The following is a 20,792-nucleotide window of genomic DNA, read 5'->3' on the forward strand; positions in this document are numbered from 1 at the left end:
CGTATAGTTCTGTTGCTATGTTTGGTTGCATCAAGGACGTAAACAAAGACCAACATGTTTTTGCTTAGCTAGCCAGTTAGCTAAATTCTACAAACACCAACAAACTTCTATGTTCATAGACAAACAGTTGTTCATGCTATAAATTAAACGCTGCCTTTACAAAAATGCTACTACTCAGTCATGTATTTGGCTACAGTAAAGCTTTAATCAGGATAAAACTGTATATTGAAAGCTAACAAACAGCAGTGACAGCATATCTAAACACTTTGATACAAATACAAAATGAAATACCATTCATAAACATCCTTTAAAAGCCGCAATTTCAGGGGTTCTGCTTGACCCTCTTCATCTGGATCTGATTCGGGCTGAATTTGATACAGCAATATAGACGCCATTATTTACATTTCCTCTGAAGCACGTAAAAACTAATGGTTAGGGGTGTGGTGTTTCCGGACGCTTCAGCGAATCACGATACACTGGTCCAGCTACCCAATCTGAGCACATTTGCATATTTCGGAGGGAGTGGTTTCATAGAAGCAGGAAGTCAATCGAGCCGTTCATATGACATTGGAAACAGAGGTGAAGAATAAAGGTAAAATATATGGAAAAACTGCTTTTTTAAAAAAAAAAAAAACCCAAAGCATTAAGACATGTTAAACTGTGCCCCAAAACACAATCAAGCTAGAAAAAAACCCACTGAACCACCCCTTTAAAATTAAAAATGCACATATGTACACCAGGGAAATCTGAATTTTCTAGGGAAGCATGCCTCCGTACCCCCCAAACAAACAACATTTTCTGACCAGGGTAATTATGAAACCCTGTGTATGCCCGGCTTATATTCTATCTAATGAAATCTGAGGTAAACGTGTATTTCTACAAATGTGCGCACTTTTGGACTAAAAGTTTGTATGTGTATGCACTGTGATCAAAAATAAATGGGGCCAAACACGACTGAGTGTAAAGGTTTGTGTCTCGTTGTTCTATTAATAACTACAGATTGATTTTGCATTTCTATCAGAAATTAAGAATTATTAGTGTCAGTGTAAATAGTGGTAATAATTAATTATATATAATTATTATTATTATCAAACATAGTTTGTACCATATTTGTCACTGTTTAATTTTATTATACAAAAAATATCTCCTAAAATACTTGGATTTCAATGCACTTCTGTGATTGTAGACAATGCATGACTTTTATTTTGGAGTGATGACATGACGTCATAACAATGCGCCGCGCTCCTGCATCTGTTGTGATTCTGCTGAATAAAGGTTTGTTTTAAGAATTTATGCTGTTTCAATCGATAGAAACATTTTGTAGTTTTAATAGTTTTACCAGCGATGTTAAAATAGTTTATTTACTATCTAATGTAACATTGTGATTCTTTATCTAACTGTAATGAAGGATATTTGTGTGAGTAAAACTCATATCCACTGATGAGAAACAGTAAACCTGCGTCTCATTTCTCTCTCTCTCTCTCTCTATATATATATAATATATATATATATATAAAATATATATATATATATATATATATATATATATATATATATATATATATATATATATATATATTAAATAAATCAGTTTTTCATGAACACGAGTTCAGTCTGTGGCGAGTCATGATGGAGAAACTGAACTTTTCAGCTCCGAGTCAATTGAATCAAACACTTTGAGAAATGATTCAGTGAATCACGACACGTGCTGCTTAAACAGTGAACATGAACGAGAACAACAAACGCTAACAAACTAACTAATCATGTTTTCATCAGTGTAATCATTTAAATATAATCTATAATTCATTAAATACTAAATGTAGATCATAAATATCTAAATATGAAGTTTTGAGTGTTAGTTTTGAGTGTTTTTTTGTCCAACAGGTCATTGAAGATTTTTAACTCTGTTAATTATTCTCTTCTTGAAGATGGCATTTATTAAAGAGGAGCCTGAAGACATGAAGATTGAGTTTATTAAAGAAGAGATGGAAGACATGAAGATTGAGTTTAATAAAGAGGAGAGTGAAGACATGAAGATTGAAGAAACATTCAGTGTGAAACATAAAGACATTATTAAAATGTCCAGCTCTACAGAAATAGAGAATATACAGAAGTATAATCTTACAGATAATATTACAGAATCCATTCATTACAGCATAATATCATTCAGGTATAAATTACTTTTTAATTGATTATGAAATCGTTTAATTAAGGTTTGCACATGCTGAATGAATTTCACCATGCAACGCAGTTCAAATTTCCCCTTTGGAAGTGGATTTGTATACATCACACTTCATGTTGGGGTTGTTTGTTTGGTCATGGGAGCTGATCAATTGTTGTTCATAGTTATCATTACACCAGCTGGCAGCAGTAAGTGTGGCACATATTCAAGCCTTTAAAATAATCCTTTTATAGATGCAGTATTTTCTGGAACATAAGAAAACATTGGAACATTGGGGCCATTACTCTTTAATTTGTACATGCTTTCGCTTGGCAACATAATTAGAAAATACAACATTTCTTTTCATTTCTATGCTGATGATTCTCAGTTGTACCTTCCATTGAAAACTAGAGATTCTCTGCAGCCTCTCATGGACTGTCTTGAGGATATTAAATGCTGGATGGCAAATAATTTCCTCCAGCTTATCAATGAAAAAACTGAGGCGATTATTTTTGGACCATCCAAAAACAGAAATTCTAAAGCCAATTACTTAGACAATCTTACTCCATATATTAAGTCACATGCAAAAAATGTAGGTGTTATCTTTGACTCTGAGCTTTGTCTTGAAAAACAAATTAGCTCAGTTGTTAAAAACAGCTTATATCAACTGAAAATCATTTCCAGACTTAAATCAACACTTTTTCTTTCAAGATTTGGAGAAAGTTATTCATGCATTTATCACATCACGGCTGGACTGTTGTAATTCGCTGTACCTTGGCCTTCCTCAATCTTCATTGGCATGTTTGCAGATGGTCCAGAATGCAGCATCTAGACTGTTAACTAATTCAAAAAAACATGATCATATCACTCCAATTTTAGCTTCTCTTCACTGGCTTCCTGTCTTTTTCAGAATTCAATTTAAAATGTTGCTGATTGTTTTTAAAGCTCTTAATGGACAAGCACCATCCTATATCTCTGATCTTATGTATTTGAATTCAGCTCAGTTCCCTCAGATCTGCCAATAAAGCTCTCTTGCATGTCCCACGGTCACGTCTAAAATCAAAAGGTGACAGAGCCTTTGCAGTCGCTGCTCCACAGTTATGGAATGAGCTGCCACCTGACATTAAGAGTGCTTCCTCCATCTTTGTTTTTAAATCTAGACTTAAGACCTATCCCGATTATTAAATTATGGATTAGTAATTGTTTTCTTTGTAAATTGTATTTTATTTTATTTAGATTTTATTGTATTAAGATTGTATTTTATGTACAGCACTTTGGTCAGTGTAAGCTGAATTTAAATGTGCTCTATAAATACAATTTACTTATTATAAGTGCATCTACAAATCAGCTCCATTGCATATTCCAAGCAATCAAGAGCTTAGAGACGTACATTTAAAGTAGCTGCCAGATTCTGCCAGTATTGGTTCAGTGTAAACAATGATGTACATCAGGGGCCGTATTCACAAAACATCTTAAGGCTAAAAGTAGCTCCTAACTTGCTGATTTAGGAGAAACTCTTAAAAATAATGGGCGTGTCAGTCCTAATTGTAGGAGTCTTAAATATTTGCTCTAAGAGTATTTCACAAAGCATTTTAGCACTAAAACTAGCTCCTAAATCTGTGAAATGTTAGGAGTAGTCAAGAGGACTCCTAAATCACTAAGGTTTAAATGTAGGCTAAGTGTTTTAAAATGTAGGCTAAGTGTCACTAATTAAACTAGTATATACAGTTAATTGTGGACCGCCTCTTGGGTGTCTGCATCTCAAGAGAATGCAGAATTCAAGCGACAAACTTATATAATGTGTGTGAACTCATGAAAACCACTGCCACAGATTACCAGACAATATTTATTTATTTGTTAAAGATTTTTTTTTTGCCGTCTCATCGTAGATTCAAATATATAAATCTAAATGTATTGCATTTATGAAGAAAAAGTTCAGCACCCAAGGCTCTGTCACTATTGCCTCAATGGTGTACAGTGTCTTTAGGTGGATTAGGACTGTCTGTGATTTGATCTTAGTGACTTAAGGCCGGAACACACCAAGCCGACGGTCGGCCGTCGGGCAGTTTTTCTTCGTCGGCCGACTAAGTTTTCTCAGTGTGTTCCGCACCGTCGGATGAAGTTGGTCCTCGTCGGCCTTTTTCGGCCGATTCGAAATGTTGAATTGGCGTTGGAGCTCGTCGGTCCGTCGGGCCATCTGATCATTCTGATTGGCTGCTCAGCTACTGCCGCCTGCTGTTTCTGAAAGGCATTTCATCTCACGCAGGCGCAGAACTGATGTGCTGCTTGGCCGTCGGCTGTTTAGCGTCGGTTTGGTGTGTCAGGGCAACTTTGGACACAGACGCTGCCGACGTGAGCCAACCCCGCAGTCTGCTTTCGTCTCCACTAGTTCGTCGGCGTCGGCTTGGTGTGTTCTGGCCTTTAGAAGTCCTCTTGACTACTAACGTTTCACAGACTTAGGAGCTAGTTTTAGCGCTAAAATGCTTTGTGAAATACTCTTAGAGCAAAAATTTAGGACTCCTAAAATTAGGACTGACATGCCCATTATTTTTAAGAGTTTCTCCTAAATCTGTAAGTTAGGAGCTACTTTTAGCCTTAAGATGTTTTGTGAATACGGCCCCTGAACTTGAGCGCAGCCCTGGAGTACCTCAATAGGACACTTGTAGATTTATTTGAAATATTAATTTCCAATCATGAGTCTCTAATAATGCGCTGATGAACCTAGAGCAAGAATGCCCAATCCTGTTCCTGGAGATCTACATACGTGCAGAGTCGAACACACCCTGATCGAACACACCTGCCTGTAATTATCAAGTGCCCCTGAAGATCTTATTTCAGGGTTGGATCTGAACTCTGCAGCAAATGTAGATCTCCAGGAACAGGACATCTTGTTTCAGTTGGCGTTTCACCATCTCTTTCGTGAGCACTTAACCTCATCTTAAAAAAAAAAAATCTTATACCTATCCTTTCGCTTCCTCTAATCCCTCTCTATTGTAGCTTATGATACTCTGAGCACTGCCTAAAACTTGTATTGTGAGCACTTCTTGTCTATTTGCCTTGTCATGACGACTCGCTTGTTGTATTCCTCACTTGTAAGTCGCTTTGGATAAAAGCGCCTGCTAAATGAATAAATGTAAATGTAATGTAAATGTCATTCCCATTCAATTGCACTCTGTCTGTTTGATGAACATGTTCATACTGGTATTCGTTCACTGAAGTTTAATGGAGCCTGTTGTCAGAAAATGCACACTTGCATGAATTTGTACCATTTACAGGTAAGAGTATAACCATAGTTACAGTATAACCAGTTTTGTGCTGAGGAAAACACATCTCATAAGCTCTCAATCTTTCAGTCTAATGCGTGTGCTATGTCTGACATTACAACAACAAATATCTTCTTTTACTTACTGTGATGACGCACAGGGTGTAGTACGTTAATTTGTCCGGTAAATGTTGTGTGTGTTTTCAGGTTGAGCGCTGTGACACAGGTGTGGAGAACTGACGGTGATTGACCATGCTGCTTATAGGAAGTCTGAGAGTTGACAAGGGTTGGGATATGCTGTGTTGGAACAAAAGGCTGGGAGCATGATTGTTGCTCCTGGAAGTTGGTGATCCCGTTGGCTCTCGTCCTCTCCAGTCCAAGGCTTGATGTTTTGTAAACCTTGTTATTTTAATCCTTAAATGTAGTTATGTCTGTCTTTGTGATTAAACATTATTTTGCAAATTTGATTACTTGTATGGCCTCTCCATTCATGTTGCTTCTCCTCGAGTCAAGGGGTTGTAACATATGGGGGCTCATCTGGGATTGACCTGAGATTGAATCAGGAGTTTGTAGATATTTGGATAATTCTTTAATTAGAATTATTATTTGGATAATTATTTAATTATAATTCTACATTTGGAAAATTCGGGTATTGGTTTCAAAATTGGATTATTATTAGGAAACTAAGTTTGGGGAGTGTCATACAAAAAAAAAAAAGGATTTTTTAAAATTTGGATTAGTGGTCTTGGACTGGAGAGCGAGAGAAACCCGGCCGACAGTTGCACTGAAATTGTGCAGATGTTGTGGTTTAGACTGCATAAGCCATGCGAAACCCCGTGTTAGGCTGAAGAAGCGCTTAACGCTTTTTTGTTATTTTTGTTTGTTATGTTAGTTTATTGTTTTTGGTGCGTCGTACGTGGGTAGACTGGTTAGCAGTTGAGCTGCATGTGGGCGTACTGAAGACTAGGGTTGAGAATAATTAGTTGTTTAATTATTAGTTAGGTGTGGGGTGGCTTTACAAGAGTTCTTGCAGTGAAAGTGTGACCAGTTGGATCTGGTGAGTATAACTTTATTTGTTTAAATGTTCTGTGGGTTATAGCGAAACAGACCGAAATGGATTTGTTACAGAATTTTTTTGACAGCTCCTACGAATGAGAAATTAGGAGGTCTGTCAAAGGAACAATTATTTAAAGTAGCTGAACATTTCGATTTTGAATTGGCTGTAACAAAGAGTTGTAAGAACTTATTCGGGACGCGGTAGAGGAAAAATTAAAAGAGAGATTGATTTTAACGGCAGAGACCCAGTCTGAAGAGGTGATACCTGAAGGTACTTCGACACCTCATGCGTTCTTAGCACCTGTTGGATTAACATTCGAGCAACAGTTAGAACTCCTTAGTATACAAAACAAAGAACGTGAATTAGATAGACAACTCGAATTACATAAATTAAAAATCCAAGAGCGAGAATAAGAACGACAATTTGAAATGCTTCGAATGCAAACTAAAATGGAAGAAGCGAAATTGGCACAGCATGCGGAACGTTTAAAATTAATCGGACAAGGAAAGTTGAGTAGTGATAATGCTGAACCTTTAGACGATCAGGAAATTTCGGGGGCGAGTGGAAATCGAATGTCAGGTTTACTACAGATGATTATTACCAAGATTCAGTGATCGAGATCCAGATGTGTTCTATTCTCTGTTCGAAAGCTTGGCTGAGGATAGAGGTTAGAACGATGCAGAGAGCCCTCCTACTACAAAGCGTTTTAGAAGGTAAAGCTCAGGAAGCCTTCATCTCACTTTCTTCAGAAAATCGAAAGAACTATAAGATAGTAAAAGAGGCCGTGTTAAAGGCATACGAGCTTGTCCCTGAAGCGTATCGACAACGATTTAGGGGATGGAGGAAACATGATCGTAAAACGCACGTTGAAGTGGCTAGGGAATTAACAAGTCATTTTAACAGGTGGTGTACATCACTGTGCGTTAGTACCTTTGAAGGTCTTTCGAATCTGATACAGTACTAGAACAGTTTAAAAACATTATCCCTGAGCATGTCACAATGTTTGTAAATGAACATAAAGTGATGACCGCTGCGGAGGCTGCTGTTCTTGCGGACGAATATGTTTTAATTCATAAAACCGCTGGTGATTCGTTCTATAAAAAGCAAAATGGTAGCGGAAATGTAGTGAAAAATTCGAACAAAGCAGAGTACTATGTTAGAAAAGTCGATCTAGATACGACCTGTAGGTATTGTTTGGGAAAAGGTCATTGGAAAAAGGAATGCCTTGTATTACGAAATAAGTCCAAAGCCGGGGGTCAAAAAGCTGTTGGTCTAGTGTCGACTACTGCATTGAGTTTCAAATCAGATGTAGGAGAAGGAATTGCATATGGAAGTGATAATCGTGATTCTTTGCAAGCCGGTTACAAAGCGTTCATAACTCTAGGGACTGTGTCTTTGGGCGAGTTGACGAAAGTACCTGTTAAGATATTGAGGGACACGGGGTCATCGGAATTGCTCTTATTGGATTTGAAACTGCCGTTTTCTTCAAAATCGATCCACTGTTCCAAATAGTGATACCGGAGGGATTGCGGGAGGTAGTTTTGAAAGCTGCACACGGTGACATAGCTGGTCACTTTGGAGTGAAGAAAACCTATCACAGGGTGATGCGTTATTTCTTTTGGCCTTGATTAAAGCGAGATGTGGCTGCTTTTATAAAAACTTGCCATGTCAATTGGTGGGAAAGCCAAACGAAGTGATAGCTCCTGCTCTGTTGTATCCTATTCCGGTGGTGAAAAATCCTTTTGAGCATCTCACGATTGATTGTGTGGGGCCATTACCTCCTTCTAAGACTGGTTCAATCTACATATTGACTGTGATGTGCCAAACTACTCGATATCCTGCTGCGTATCCATTGCGAAATATTACTACGAAGTCTGTTGTGAAGGCTTTGACACAGTTCACTTCCATATTTGGAATTCCTCGTGTTATTCAGTCTGACAGGGGAACAAATTTCACGTCTCGCATGTTTGCACAGATTCTGAAACAGTTGCGTGTAGATCATCAGAAAAGTAGTGCTCATCATCCGGAGAGTCAGGGGGCCCTCGAGCGCTTTCATCAAACGCTGAAGCAATTGCTGAGAACATATTGTACTGAATTGATGAAAGACTGGGAGGAGGGACTTCCGTGGTTGCTGCTCGCTGCTCGTGAGGTAATTCAGGAAAGTCTGGGGTTCAGTCCTAATGACTTAGTCTTTGGGCATAAGATCAGGGGACCGCTTGCGCTTTTGCGTGATGATTTGTTAGAAGCTGAACCACCTGTAAATCTTTTGGATTATGTAAATGGGTTCCGATATAGGGTGTATTGTGCCGGTGCTTTAGCTCGTGAGAATCTAGGGAGGGCCAAATCGAAAATGAAAACCTGGTTCGATCACAAGGCCGAAAGAAGGGAATTCCATTCGGGATATCAGGTCTTGGTGTTACTTCCAATGACTGGTTCTTTTTTCAGCGAGATTTTCAGGACCTTATACTGTGCTAGAGAAACTGTCAGAGCAAAATTATATGATTTCCACTCCTGATAGAAAGAAGAAGGCTCAGCTGTGCCATGTAAATCTGTTGAAGCCTTATTTGGTTCGTGCAACTGGACCAAATGTCGCTGACGGAGGAGCTGAAATTAAATCCGTTGCGACTGCTGTAGGGGGTGAAAGTGGTTCTTTGGTAGATGGGGTTGAGAAGGATATTTTTGATGAGAATTTAATTCAACCTAGACTCGGAAATTCTGAGCAGTTAAACAAATTGGAGAGTATGTTTGGGCATTTATCTCGAGTTAAGGGTGAGGAATTAAGGCAGCTGATTGCAAGTTTTCGAGTGCTTTTTTCGGATATTCCTTCCTGCACTGATATGATTCAACATGATATTGATGTTGGTGATTCAAAACCTATTCGACAACGATTTTATTGAGTGTCTCCCGAAAAACAACATCTTTTGGAATTAGAAGTCAAGTATCTCTTGGAAAATGGATTGTCAGAACGATCTAGTTCCAGTTGGGCTTCTCCTTGTCTTTTAGTTACGAAACCAGATGGTACATTTAGGTTTTGCACTGATTATAGACGATTAAATGCGGTGACGAAATCCGATTCTTTCCCGCTTCCCCGAATTGAAGATTGCATTGATTCGGTGGGGTCAACGAAGTTCGTTACGAAGATTGACCTACTTAAGGGATATTATCAAGTGCCCCTAACTACTCATGCTCAAGAAGTATGTGCTTTCACTACGTCATCGGGACTATATACTTATAAATGCATGAGTTTCGGCCTTCGAAACGCTCCCGCTACATTTCAGCGGTTGATGAATTCGGTAATCTCTGGGCTGGATGGATGTGCTGTTTATCTTGATGATGTTGTAGTGTATAGTCAGACATGGGAAGAACATCTTCATCAGTTACGTGCATTATTTACTCGTCTGGAAACAGCCAAATTGACGGTAAATTTAGCCAAATGTGAATTTGCACGTGCCACTGTGGTATACTTGGGAAATGTGGTAGGACAGGGTAAAGTGTGTCCTGTTCGGGCAAAAGTCCAGGCTATCGATAATTTCCCAGTTCCATCTACCAAGAAAGAGTTAATGAGGTTTCTAGGAATGATAGGGTATTATCGTAAGTTCTGTGAAAATTTCTCAACAGTGGTTGCTCCTTTAACAGATTTGTTGAAGGGCAAGCAGAAATATGACTGGTCCTTACGTTGTCAAAGTGCTTTTGAAAATGCCAAATTGGTGCTGAGTTCTGCTCCCGTCTTAACTGCACCTCGGTGGGACCGCCCTTTTCATTTAAAGGTTGATGCGAGTGGGTTGGGTGCAGGAGCTGCGTTATTCCAGAAGGATGACAACGGTATTGATCGACCCATTAGCTTCTTTTCTAAGAAGTTTAATTTGTGTCAAAGGAATTATTCAACCATAGAAAAGGAGTTGTTGGCATTAATTTGGGCCTTACAACATTTCGACGTGTATGTGGGTGGAGGTTCCGGACCGGTAGTAGTATTTACAGACTACAATCCTCTTACCTTCTTACAGTCTTTGCATAGTCCAAATCAACGACTTATTAGTTGGGCTTTATTTTTGCAGTCCTATAGGTTGGACATTCGTCACATTAGAGGGGTAGATAATGTGGTGGCGGATACTTTCACAAGCTCTATTGCACGAGTAATCTATTATTGGTCCTTGTCTCCCGTTCTTTCGCCCCGCCTCTGTGTATTCTCAAGGCGTGAAAAATAAAGGATACAAAATGTGCAGTGGTGGGTCTCCCTGGACCAGGTTTGAAAACCACTGGTGTATAAGATGAGCAACTCTGGTCCTGGAGAGACACTATTCTGCAGAGTTTAGCTCCATCAATGATCAAGCAAACTTGTAAAAAATGAACCCAACCCCAAAATGTAACGGTAAAGGCTGATTTTTATTTCTGTGTCGCACCTACACCCGAGACTCTGCGCTGTAGTCTATGCTAGGGGTGTGCACAAATAGTCCAATATCATTTCCAAAGTCTTGAGTATCAAGGCAATAGCCAAATAAGAAGCAGCTTGTCATGTACGTTGTCAGAGAAGAAGCAAATAGGTAACGACTTTTGTTAATTGCATGTGATCCCCTGAAACAATGTTTTTTCATTCCTATGGAAACTGAAAACACTGTTACAAGGTTCAAAAGTGTGGAAGGAAGATGACAGGGTCAGTGTGACTGGAACTCGTGGTTTATTCAGTTCTTATATGGTACAAAAAAAAATAAAAGTTGTGCTCTCTGCACTCTGAAAACATAAAGCGCATGCAGTCTGGGTAGAATTGACGTGTTGTTACATTTTTTTTAAGAGGTGCGCATCAGGCTAAGTCATAGATGTGGTACTCACATGTGGTACTCACAGCCTACACCGTACCTACGAGGTACATGTGAGGCAGAAGTATATATCAGCCTCAAGTCTGCAGGAATGCTTGAAAATTACAGGCAGGTGTATTTGATTAGGGATGAAACTTAACTCTGCAAAAGAGTGGCCCTCCAGTACCAAAGCTGCCTATCCCTGATCCATAGAATAGAAACATGTTGTTGGTTTTGATGCTTTAAATGTCTAAATTGTTTTATGTCTATTTTTGCCCTAGACCTGATGGCACTGAAAGAGATGAGTCATGAACTTAATGAAAGGGAAGAAGAGGAAGAACATTATTATGAACATCATTTCATGACTGGGGAAAGAGCGACACAGGTTTCCTCACAAAAAAGAGCTCAAAAAATGGAACAAAGTTTTTTCACCTGCCAACAGTGTGAAAAGAGTTTCACAAGTAAAGAAAGCCTTAAAGTCCACATGATAATTCACACTGGAGAGAAACCTTTCACCTGCCAACAATGTGGACAGAGTTTCAGACATGAAGAAAGCCTTAAAGTCCACACGAGAATTCACACTGGAGAAAAGCTATATATCTGCCGACAATGTGGAGAGAGTTTCAGTTATAAAAGAAGCCTTATAGTCCACATGACAATTCACACTGGAGAGAGCCCATTCACCTGCCAACAATGTGGAAAGAGTTTCACACGTGAAGAAAGCCTTAAAGACCACATGAGAACTCACACTGGAGAAAAGCATTAAGGCAGGAACACACCTTAGTTTGTTCCTGCCTTAAGTAGTTTTTTAGGGTAGTTTTTGTTAGTCGGCCGACTAAGGTTATGTCCACATGAAGCCGGAGCTTACCCTATCCAATCTTTTTTTCCTTGTCTCAAGAAATACCTGCATCCACACAAAACCTATGAAACCAATCAAAACTATGTATATACATGCCAGACCAGTATGTGGCGCTGTAATTCTGCCACAGAGATACACTTAAAGCAGCGAATAAGACTTGGAGCATGATGACATCATCATTTCTCAAAATACACAGATAGGCTGTACACACAAAAACGCAAAGATGGCGTTTTCAGATTTATCCACTTTGGGGGCTGGTTTAAAAAAATGGCGGTTTTACCTTCCGAAAACGCCGGATCCGGGTGGACAAATTGCCTATCCAATACAAAATTTGTGCGTATTCACAAAAATGTGTATCCATGTGGACGGGGCCTAAGTTTTCTCAGTGTGTTCCGCACCGTCGGCTGAAGTTGGTCCTCGTTGGCTGTTTTTTTTCTCGGCTGATTCGACATGTTGAATCGGCATCAGAGCTCCTCGGTCCATCTGATCATTCTGATTGGCTGTTCAGATACTGCAACCTGCTGGTTCGGAAAGGCATTTCATCTCACGCAGGCGCAGAAGGGATGTGCTACTTGTCCTTCGGCTGTCGAGTGTTGGTTTGGTGTGTCAGGGCAACTTTGGACACAGACGCTGCCGACGTGAGCCAAAACCACAGTCTGCTTTCAGCGCCACTAGTTCATCGGTGTGGGCTTAGTGTGTTCCTGCCTTGACACCTGCACTCTGTCAAGTCAAGTCACCTCTATTTATATAGCGCTTTTTACAATGCAGATTGTGTCAAAGCAGCTTTATAATTGATAATTGGTATATAATTTTTCCTTTTAAAGAATATTGTCAATGCAGGCAGATCAAAAGCACTGTTGAATAAATGTCAAGGGTACTGTTGAATATCAAATGTCAAGTCAAATTAAATTAGGGCTGCACGATTAATCGTATTTTATCACGATAACGATATCTGCTTCTCTCGATTGATTTTAAATAATCGTCACGATATTGGCCCGCTCTATGAAAATGAACATAATTTGGAAATATTGGAAGTAATATTAGGAATTTCGCTGTTTTATCTTTTGAAGTTCCTAAAGGTTTTACCAGTTTTCATAATGTTGATCAGCTAGAAATGATTTTTCTTTGCTTTACGAATTTGCCGGGCAATTTGAATCTGGTTTGTCTTATTGCAAACGAATTGTGTTGCTTTAAAATCTAATGTGAATACATATTACAAAGCGCTCACCAAAACCATGTTTTGTATTGATTTACCATCTAACGAAGTTATCGTAGTTGGTTAAATTTAAGTCTTTGTGCCACATACAGGCCTTTTGGGTGAAGTGTAGGTTGGTAAAGAACTTGCAAAATAGCCATAGTTACATTACTATTTTTGAATAAACATGATTAATAATCGTGATTATAATTTTGAGGAAACTGTGGCACTGGCTGTCGTGTTGATGATGTCTTCACAATGGATGATCTAGTCGACTCGATCTCTGCTGATACTTCAGGGCTGTGTTGTGGTCATGTCAAGGCACCGGTCCTCGGTCTCATCTGGAAACGGCCCCGAATCCGGTTGACTACGGTAAACCTCGGGATAAACAGAAAGACTAATATTAGCGTAGATGCCATTCTTCTTCTGATGTAACGAGTACATCTGGTGTTATAGGAAGAGTTCCCGGTTCCGGCTGAACTAATTTATGCAGCCTAATAATCCTTTAATGGATTTGAAAATATAAATATATAATGTGTTATGTGTATGCCAGGTTAAAGAGATGCGTTTTTAGTCTAGATTTAAACTGACAGAGTGTGTCTGCATCCCGAACAATGCTAGGAAGATTGTTCCAGAGTTTAGGTGCCAAATAGGAGAAGGATCTACCACCTGCGGTTGATTTTGATATTCTAGGTATTATCAGCTGGCCTGAATTCTGAGATCACAATAAACGTGAAGGACTATAATGCATTAAGAGCTCGCTTAGGTACTGGGGGGCTAAACCATTTAGTGCTTTGTAAGTAATTAGCAAGATTTTAAAATCTATATGATGTTTAACAGGAAGCCAATGCAGTGACGACAGAACTGGGCTAATGTGGTCATACTTCCTAGTTCTAGTAAGGACTCTAGCTGCTGCATTTTGTACGAGCTGTAGTTTATTTATCAAGCGGGAGGAACAACCACCCAGTAGAGCGTTACAGTAAACTAACCTTGAGGTCATGAACGCATGAACTAACTGTTCTGCATTTTTCATTGAGAGCATATGTCGTAGTTTAGATATATTTTTAAGATGGAAGAAAGCGGTTTTACAGATGCTAGTAACATGGCCTTCAAATGAAAGATTGGTATCAAAGAGCACACCCAGGTTCCTAGCTGACGACGAAGACTTAACAGAGCAGCCATCAAGTGTTAGACAATATTCTAGGTTATTATGTGAAGAAGTTTTTGGTCCAAAAATTAGAATCTCTGTTTTTTCTGAATTTAGTAGTAGGAAATTACTGGTCATCCAGTTTTTTTATATCAGCTATGCATTCTGTTAATTTTGTGAATTGGTAAGTTTCGTCAGGGCGTGAAGAAATATAGAGCTGAGTATCATCAGCGTAGCAGTGAAAACTAACGGCATGCTTACTAATGATATCTCCCAAGGGTAGCATGTACAGAGTGAAAAGCAATGGTCCTAGTACTGAGCCTTGTGGTTCTCCATATTTAACTTGTGATCGATATATCATCTCATCGTTTACTACTACAAACTGATAACGGTCAGATAAGTATGATTTGAACCATGCCAATGCAATTCCACTAATGCCAACATAATTTTCAAGTCTATTTAAGAGAATATTGTGATCGATAGTGTCAAATGCAGCACTAAGATCCAGTAACACTAATAGAGAGATACAACCACGATCTGATGATAAGAGCAAATCATTAGTAACTCTAACGAGAGCAGTCTCAGTACTATGGTACGGTCTAAATCCTGACTGGAAATCCTCACAGATATTATTTCTTTCTAAAAAGGAACATAGTTGTGATGAAACTGCCTTTTCTAGTATTTTTGACAGAAAAGTAAGATTTGAGATCGGCCTGTAATTGACTAATTCTTTAGGATCTAGTTGTGTTTTTTTAATAAGAGGTTTAATAATAGCCAGCTTAAAAGTTTTTGGTACGTATCCTAGTGACAAAGATGAATTAACAATATTAAGAAGGGGATCTATGACTTCTGGAAGCATCTCTTTCAGTAGCTTAGTTGGTATAGGGTCTAACATACATGTTGTTGATTTTGATGATTTAACAAGTTTAGACAATTCTTCCTCTCCTAAAGCAGTAAATGAAATGAATTTTTCCTCAGGGACACTACAATGCAATGTCTGACACGATACTGTAGTAGACGGTTGCATGGTTATAATTTTCTCTCTAATATTATCAATCTTGCAAGTAAAGAATTTCATAAAGTCGTTACTGCTGTGCTCTTTGGAAACATCAGAAGTTGAAGCTTTATTTCTTGTTAATTTAGCCACTGTATCAAATAAATACCTAGGGTTGTGTTTATTTTCTTCTAAGAGTTTTGAAAAATAGGCAGATTTGCGCACTTTTGGACTAAAAGTTTGTATGTGTATGCACTGTGATCAAAAATAAATGGGGCCAAACACGACTGAGTGTAAAGGTTTGTGTCTCGTTGTTCTATTAATAACTACAGATTGATTTTGCATTTCTATCAGAAATTAAGAATTATTAGTGTCAGTGTAAATAGTGGTAATAATTAATTATATATAATTATTATTATTATCAAACATAGTTTGTACCATATTTGTCACTGTTTAATTTTATTATACAAAAAATATCTCCTAAAATACTTGGATTTCAATGCACTTCTGTGATTGTAGACAATGCATGACTTTTATTTTGGAGTGATGACATGACGTCATAACAATGCGCCGCGCTCCTGCATCTGTTGTGATTCTGCTGAATAAAGGTTTGTTTTAAGAATTTATGCTGTTTCAATCGATAGAAACATTTTGTAGTTTTAATAGTTTTACCAGCGATGTTAAAATAGTTTATTTACTATCTAATGTAACATTGTGATTCTTTATCTAACTGTAATGAAGGATATTTGTGTGAGTAAAACTCATATCCACTGATGAGAAACAGTAAACCTGCGTCTCATTTCTCTCTCTCTCTCTCTCTCTCTCTCTATATATATATATAATATATATATATATATAAAATATATATATATATATATATATATATATATATATATATATATATATATATATATATATATATATTAAATAAATCAGTTTTTCATGAACACGAGTTCAGTCTGTGGCGAGTCATGATGGAGAAACTGAACTTTTCAGCTCCGAGTCAATTGAATCAAACACTTTGAGAAATGATTCAGTGAATCACGACACGTGCTGCTTAAACAGTGAACATGAACGAGAACAACAAACGCTAACAAACTAACTAATCATGTTTTCATCAGTGTAATCATTTAAATATAATCTATAATTCATTAAATACTAAATGTAGATCATAAATATCTAAATATGAAGTTTTGAGTGTTAGTTTTGAGTGTTTTTTTTTGTCCAACAGGTCATTGAAGATTTTTAACTCTGTTAATTATTCTCTTCTTGAAGATGGCATTTATTAAAGAGGAGCCTGAAGACATGAAGATTGAGTTTATTAAAGAAGAGATGGAAGACATGAAGATTGAGTTTAATAAAGAGGAGAGTGAAGACATGAAGATTGAAGAAACATTCAGTGTGAAACATAAAGACATTATTAAAATGTCCAGCTCTACAGAAATAGAGAATATACAGAAGTATAATCTTACAGATAATATTACAGAATCCATTCATTACAGCATAATATCATTCAGGTATAAATTACTTTTTAATTGATTATGAAATCGTTTAATTAAGGTTTGCACATGCTGAATGAATTTCACCATGCAACGCAGTTCAAATTTCCCCTTTGGAAGTGGATTTGTATACATCACACTTCATGTTGGGGTTGTTTGTTTGGTCATGGGAGCTGATCAATTGTTGTTCATAGTTATCATTACACCAGCTGGCAGCAGTAAGTGTGGCACATATTCAAGCCTTTAAAATAATCCTTTTATAGATGCAGTATTTTCTGGAACATAAGAAAACATTGGAACATTGGGGCCATTACTCTTTAATTTGTACATGCTTTCGCTTGGCAACATAATTAGAAAATACAACATTTCTTTTCATTTCTATGCTGATGATTCTCAGTTGTACCTTCCATTGAAAACTAGAGATTCTCTGCAGCCTCTCATGGACTGTCTTGAGGATATTAAATGCTGGATGGCAAATAATTTCCTCCAGCTTATCAATGAAAAAACTGAGGCGATTATTTTTGGACCATCCAAAAACAGAAATTCTAAAGCCAATTACTTAGACAATCTTACTCCATATATTAAGTCACATGCAAAAAATGTAGGTGTTATCTTTGACTCTGAGCTTTGTCTTGAAAAACAAATTAGCTCAGTTGTTAAAAACAGCTTATATCAACTGAAAATCATTTCCAGACTTAAATCAACACTTTTTCTTTCAAGATTTGGAGAAAGTTATTCATGCATTTATCACATCACGGCTGGACTGTTGTAATTCGCTGTACCTTGGCCTTCCTCAATCTTCATTGGCATGTTTGCAGATGGTCCAGAATGCAGCATCTAGACTGTTAACTAATTCAAAAAAACATGATCATATCACTCCAATTTTAGCTTCTCTTCACTGGCTTCCTGTCTTTTTCAGAATTCAATTTAAAATGTTGCTGATTGTTTTTAAAGCTCTTAATGGACAAGCACCATCCTATATCTCTGATCTTATGTATTTGAATTCAGCTCAGTTCCCTCAGATCTGCCAATAAAGCTCTCTTGCATGTCCCACGGTCACGTCTAAAATCAAAAGGTGACAGAGCCTTTGCAGTCGCTGCTCCACAGTTATGGAATGAGCTGCCACCTGACATTAAGAGTGCTTCCTCCATCTTTGTTTTTAAATCTAGACTTAAGACCTATCCCGATTATTAAATTATGGATTAGTAATTGTTTTCTTTGTAAATTGTATTTTATTTTATTTAGATTTTATTGTATTAAGATTGTATTTTATGTACAGCACTTTGGTCAGTGTAAGCTGAATTTAAATGTGCTCTATAAATACAATTTACTTATTATAAGTGCATCTACAAATCAGCTCCATTGCATATTCCAAGCAATCAAGAGCTTAGAGACGTACATTTAAAGTAGCTGCCAGATTCTGCCAGTATTGGTTCAGTGTAAACAATGATGTACATCAGGGGCCGTATTCACAAAACATCTTAAGGCTAAAAGTAGCTCCTAACTTGCTGATTTAGGAGAAACTCTTAAAAATAATGGGCGTGTCAGTCCTAATTGTAGGAGTCTTAAATATTTGCTCTAAGAGTATTTCACAAAGCATTTTAGCACTAAAACTAGCTCCTAAATCTGTGAAATGTTAGGAGTAGTCAAGAGGACTCCTAAATCACTAAGGTTTAAATGTAGGCTAAGTGTTTTAAAATGTAGGCTAAGTGTCACTAATTAAACTAGTATATACAGTTAATTGTGGACCGCCTCTTGGGTGTCTGCATCTCAAGAGAATGCAGAATTCAAGCGACAAACTTATATAATGTGTGTGAACTCATGAAAACCACTGCCACAGATTACCAGACAATATTTATTTATTTGTTAAAGATTTTTTTTTTGCCGTCTCATCGTAGATTCAAATATATAAATCTAAATGTATTGCATTTATGAAGAAAAAGTTCAGCACCCAAGGCTCTGTCACTATTGCCTCAATGGTGTACAGTGTCTTTAGGTGGATTAGGACTGTCTGTGATTTGATCTTAGTGACTTAAGGCCGGAACACACCAAGCCGACGGTCGGCCGTCGGGCAGTTTTTCTTCGTCGGCCGACTAAGTTTTCTCAGTGTGTTCCGCACCGTCGGATGAAGTTGGTCCTCGTCGGCCTTTTTTCGGCCGATTCGAAATGTTGAATTGGCGTTGGAGCTCGTCGGTCCGTCGGGCCATCTGATCATTCTGATTGGCTGCTCAGCTACTGCCGCCTGCTGTTTCTGAAAGGCATTTCATCTCACGCAGGCGCAGAACTGATGTGCTGCTTGGCCGTCGGCTGTTTAGCGTCGGTTTGGTGTGTCAGGGCAACTTTGGACACAGACGCTGCCGACGTGAGCCAACCCCGCAGTCTGCTTTCGTCTCCACTAGTTCGTCGGCGTCGGCTTGGTGTGTTCTGGCCTTTAGAAGTCCTCTTGACTACTAACGTTTCACAGACTTAGGAGCTAGTTTTAGCGCTAAAATGCTTTGTGAAATACTCTTAGAGCAAAAATTTAGGACTCCTAAAATTAGGACTGACATGCCCATTATTTTTAAGAGTTTCTCCTAAATCTGTAAGTTAGGAGCTACTTTTAGCCTTAAGATGTTTTGTGAATACGGCCCCTGAACTTGAGCGCAGCCCTGGAGTACCTCAATAGGACACTTGTAGATTTATTTGAAATATTAATTTCCAATCATGAGTCTCTAATAATGCGCTGATGAACCTAGAGCAAGAATGCCCAATCCTGTTCCTGGAGATCTACATACGTGCAGAGTCGAACACACCCTGATCGAACACACCTGCCTGTAATTATCAAGTGCCCCTGAAGATCTTATTTCAGGGTTGGATCTGAACTCTGCAGCAAATGTAGATCTCCAGGAACAGGACATCTTGTTTCAGTTGGCGTTTCACCATCTCTTTCGTGAGCACTTAACCTCATCTTAAAAAAAAAAAATCTTATACCTATCCTTTCGCTTCCTCTAATCCCTCTCTATTGTAGCTTATGATACTCTGAGCACTGCCTAAAACTTGTATTGTGAGCACTTCTTGTCTATTTGCCTTGTCATGACGACTCGCTTGTTGTATTCCTCACTTGTAAGTCGCTTTGGATAAAAGCGCCTGCTAAATGAATAAATGTAAATGTAATGTAAATGTCATTCCCATTCAATTGCACTCTGTCTGTTTGATGAACATGTTCATACTGGTATTCGTTCACTGAAGTTTAATGGAGCCTGTTGTCAGAAAATGCACACTTGCATGAATTTGTACCATTTACAGGTAAGAGTATAACCATAGTTACAGTATAACCAGTTTTGTGCTGAGGAAAACACATCTCATAAGCTCTCAATCTTTCAGTCTAATGCGTGTGCTATGTCTGACATTACAACAACAAATATCTTCTTTTACTTACTGTGATGACGCACAGGGTGTAGTACGTTAATTTGTCCGGTAAATGTTGTGTGTGTTTTCAGGTTGAGCGCTGTGACACAGGTGTGGAGAACTGACGGTGATTGACCATGCTGCTTATAGGAAGTCTGAGAGTTGACAAGGGTTGGGATATGCTGTGTTGGAACAAAAGGCTGGGAGCATGATTGTTGCTCCTGGAAGTTGGTGATCCCGTTGGCTCTCGTCCTCTCCAGTCCAAGGCTTGATGTTTTGTAAACCTTGTTATTTTAATCCTTAAATGTAGTTATGTCTGTCTTTGTGATTAAACATTATTTTGCAAATTTGATTACTTGTATGGCCTCTCCATTCATGTTGCTTCTCCTCGAGTCAAGGGGTTGTAACATATGGGGGCTCATCTGGGATTGACCTGAG

General features: G+C 38.2%; 3 protein-coding genes across 3 annotated transcripts in view; 2 read left to right on the top strand and 1 right to left on the bottom strand.

Annotated features, from left to right (window-relative positions):
• The window catches only part of LOC137005952 (gastrula zinc finger protein XlCGF57.1-like), a 779,808-nt gene that overhangs the window by 510,137 nt on the left and 248,879 nt on the right, over positions 1 to 20,792 (bottom strand). The gene's annotated exons all lie outside the window — the stretch shown is intronic.
• LOC137014366 (gastrula zinc finger protein XlCGF49.1-like) lies at positions 1,228 to 12,039 on the top strand. The gene is made up of 3 exons (XM_067378649.1): positions 1,228 to 1,275; positions 1,929 to 2,170; positions 11,555 to 12,039. The coding sequence occupies exon 3, from the start codon at positions 11,560 to 11,562 to the stop codon at positions 12,037 to 12,039; it is 480 nt and encodes a 159-aa protein (XP_067234750.1). The 5' UTR covers positions 1,228 to 1,275; positions 1,929 to 2,170; positions 11,555 to 11,559.
• LOC137006201 (gastrula zinc finger protein XlCGF57.1-like) overlaps positions 16,029 to 20,792 on the top strand; it is a 703,714-nt gene continuing 698,950 nt past the window's right edge. Inside the window, exons 1-2 of the mRNA XM_067366789.1 lie at positions 16,029 to 16,076; positions 16,744 to 16,985. The gene's annotated coding sequence lies outside the window, so the exon portion shown is untranslated. The remainder of the gene's footprint in view (positions 16,077 to 16,743; positions 16,986 to 20,792) is intronic.

The sequence above is a fragment of the Chanodichthys erythropterus genome, chromosome 3 (assembly GCF_024489055.1).
Source record: "Chanodichthys erythropterus isolate Z2021 chromosome 3, ASM2448905v1, whole genome shotgun sequence".
Classification (NCBI taxonomy): Eukaryota; Metazoa; Chordata; class Actinopteri; order Cypriniformes; family Xenocyprididae; genus Chanodichthys; species Chanodichthys erythropterus.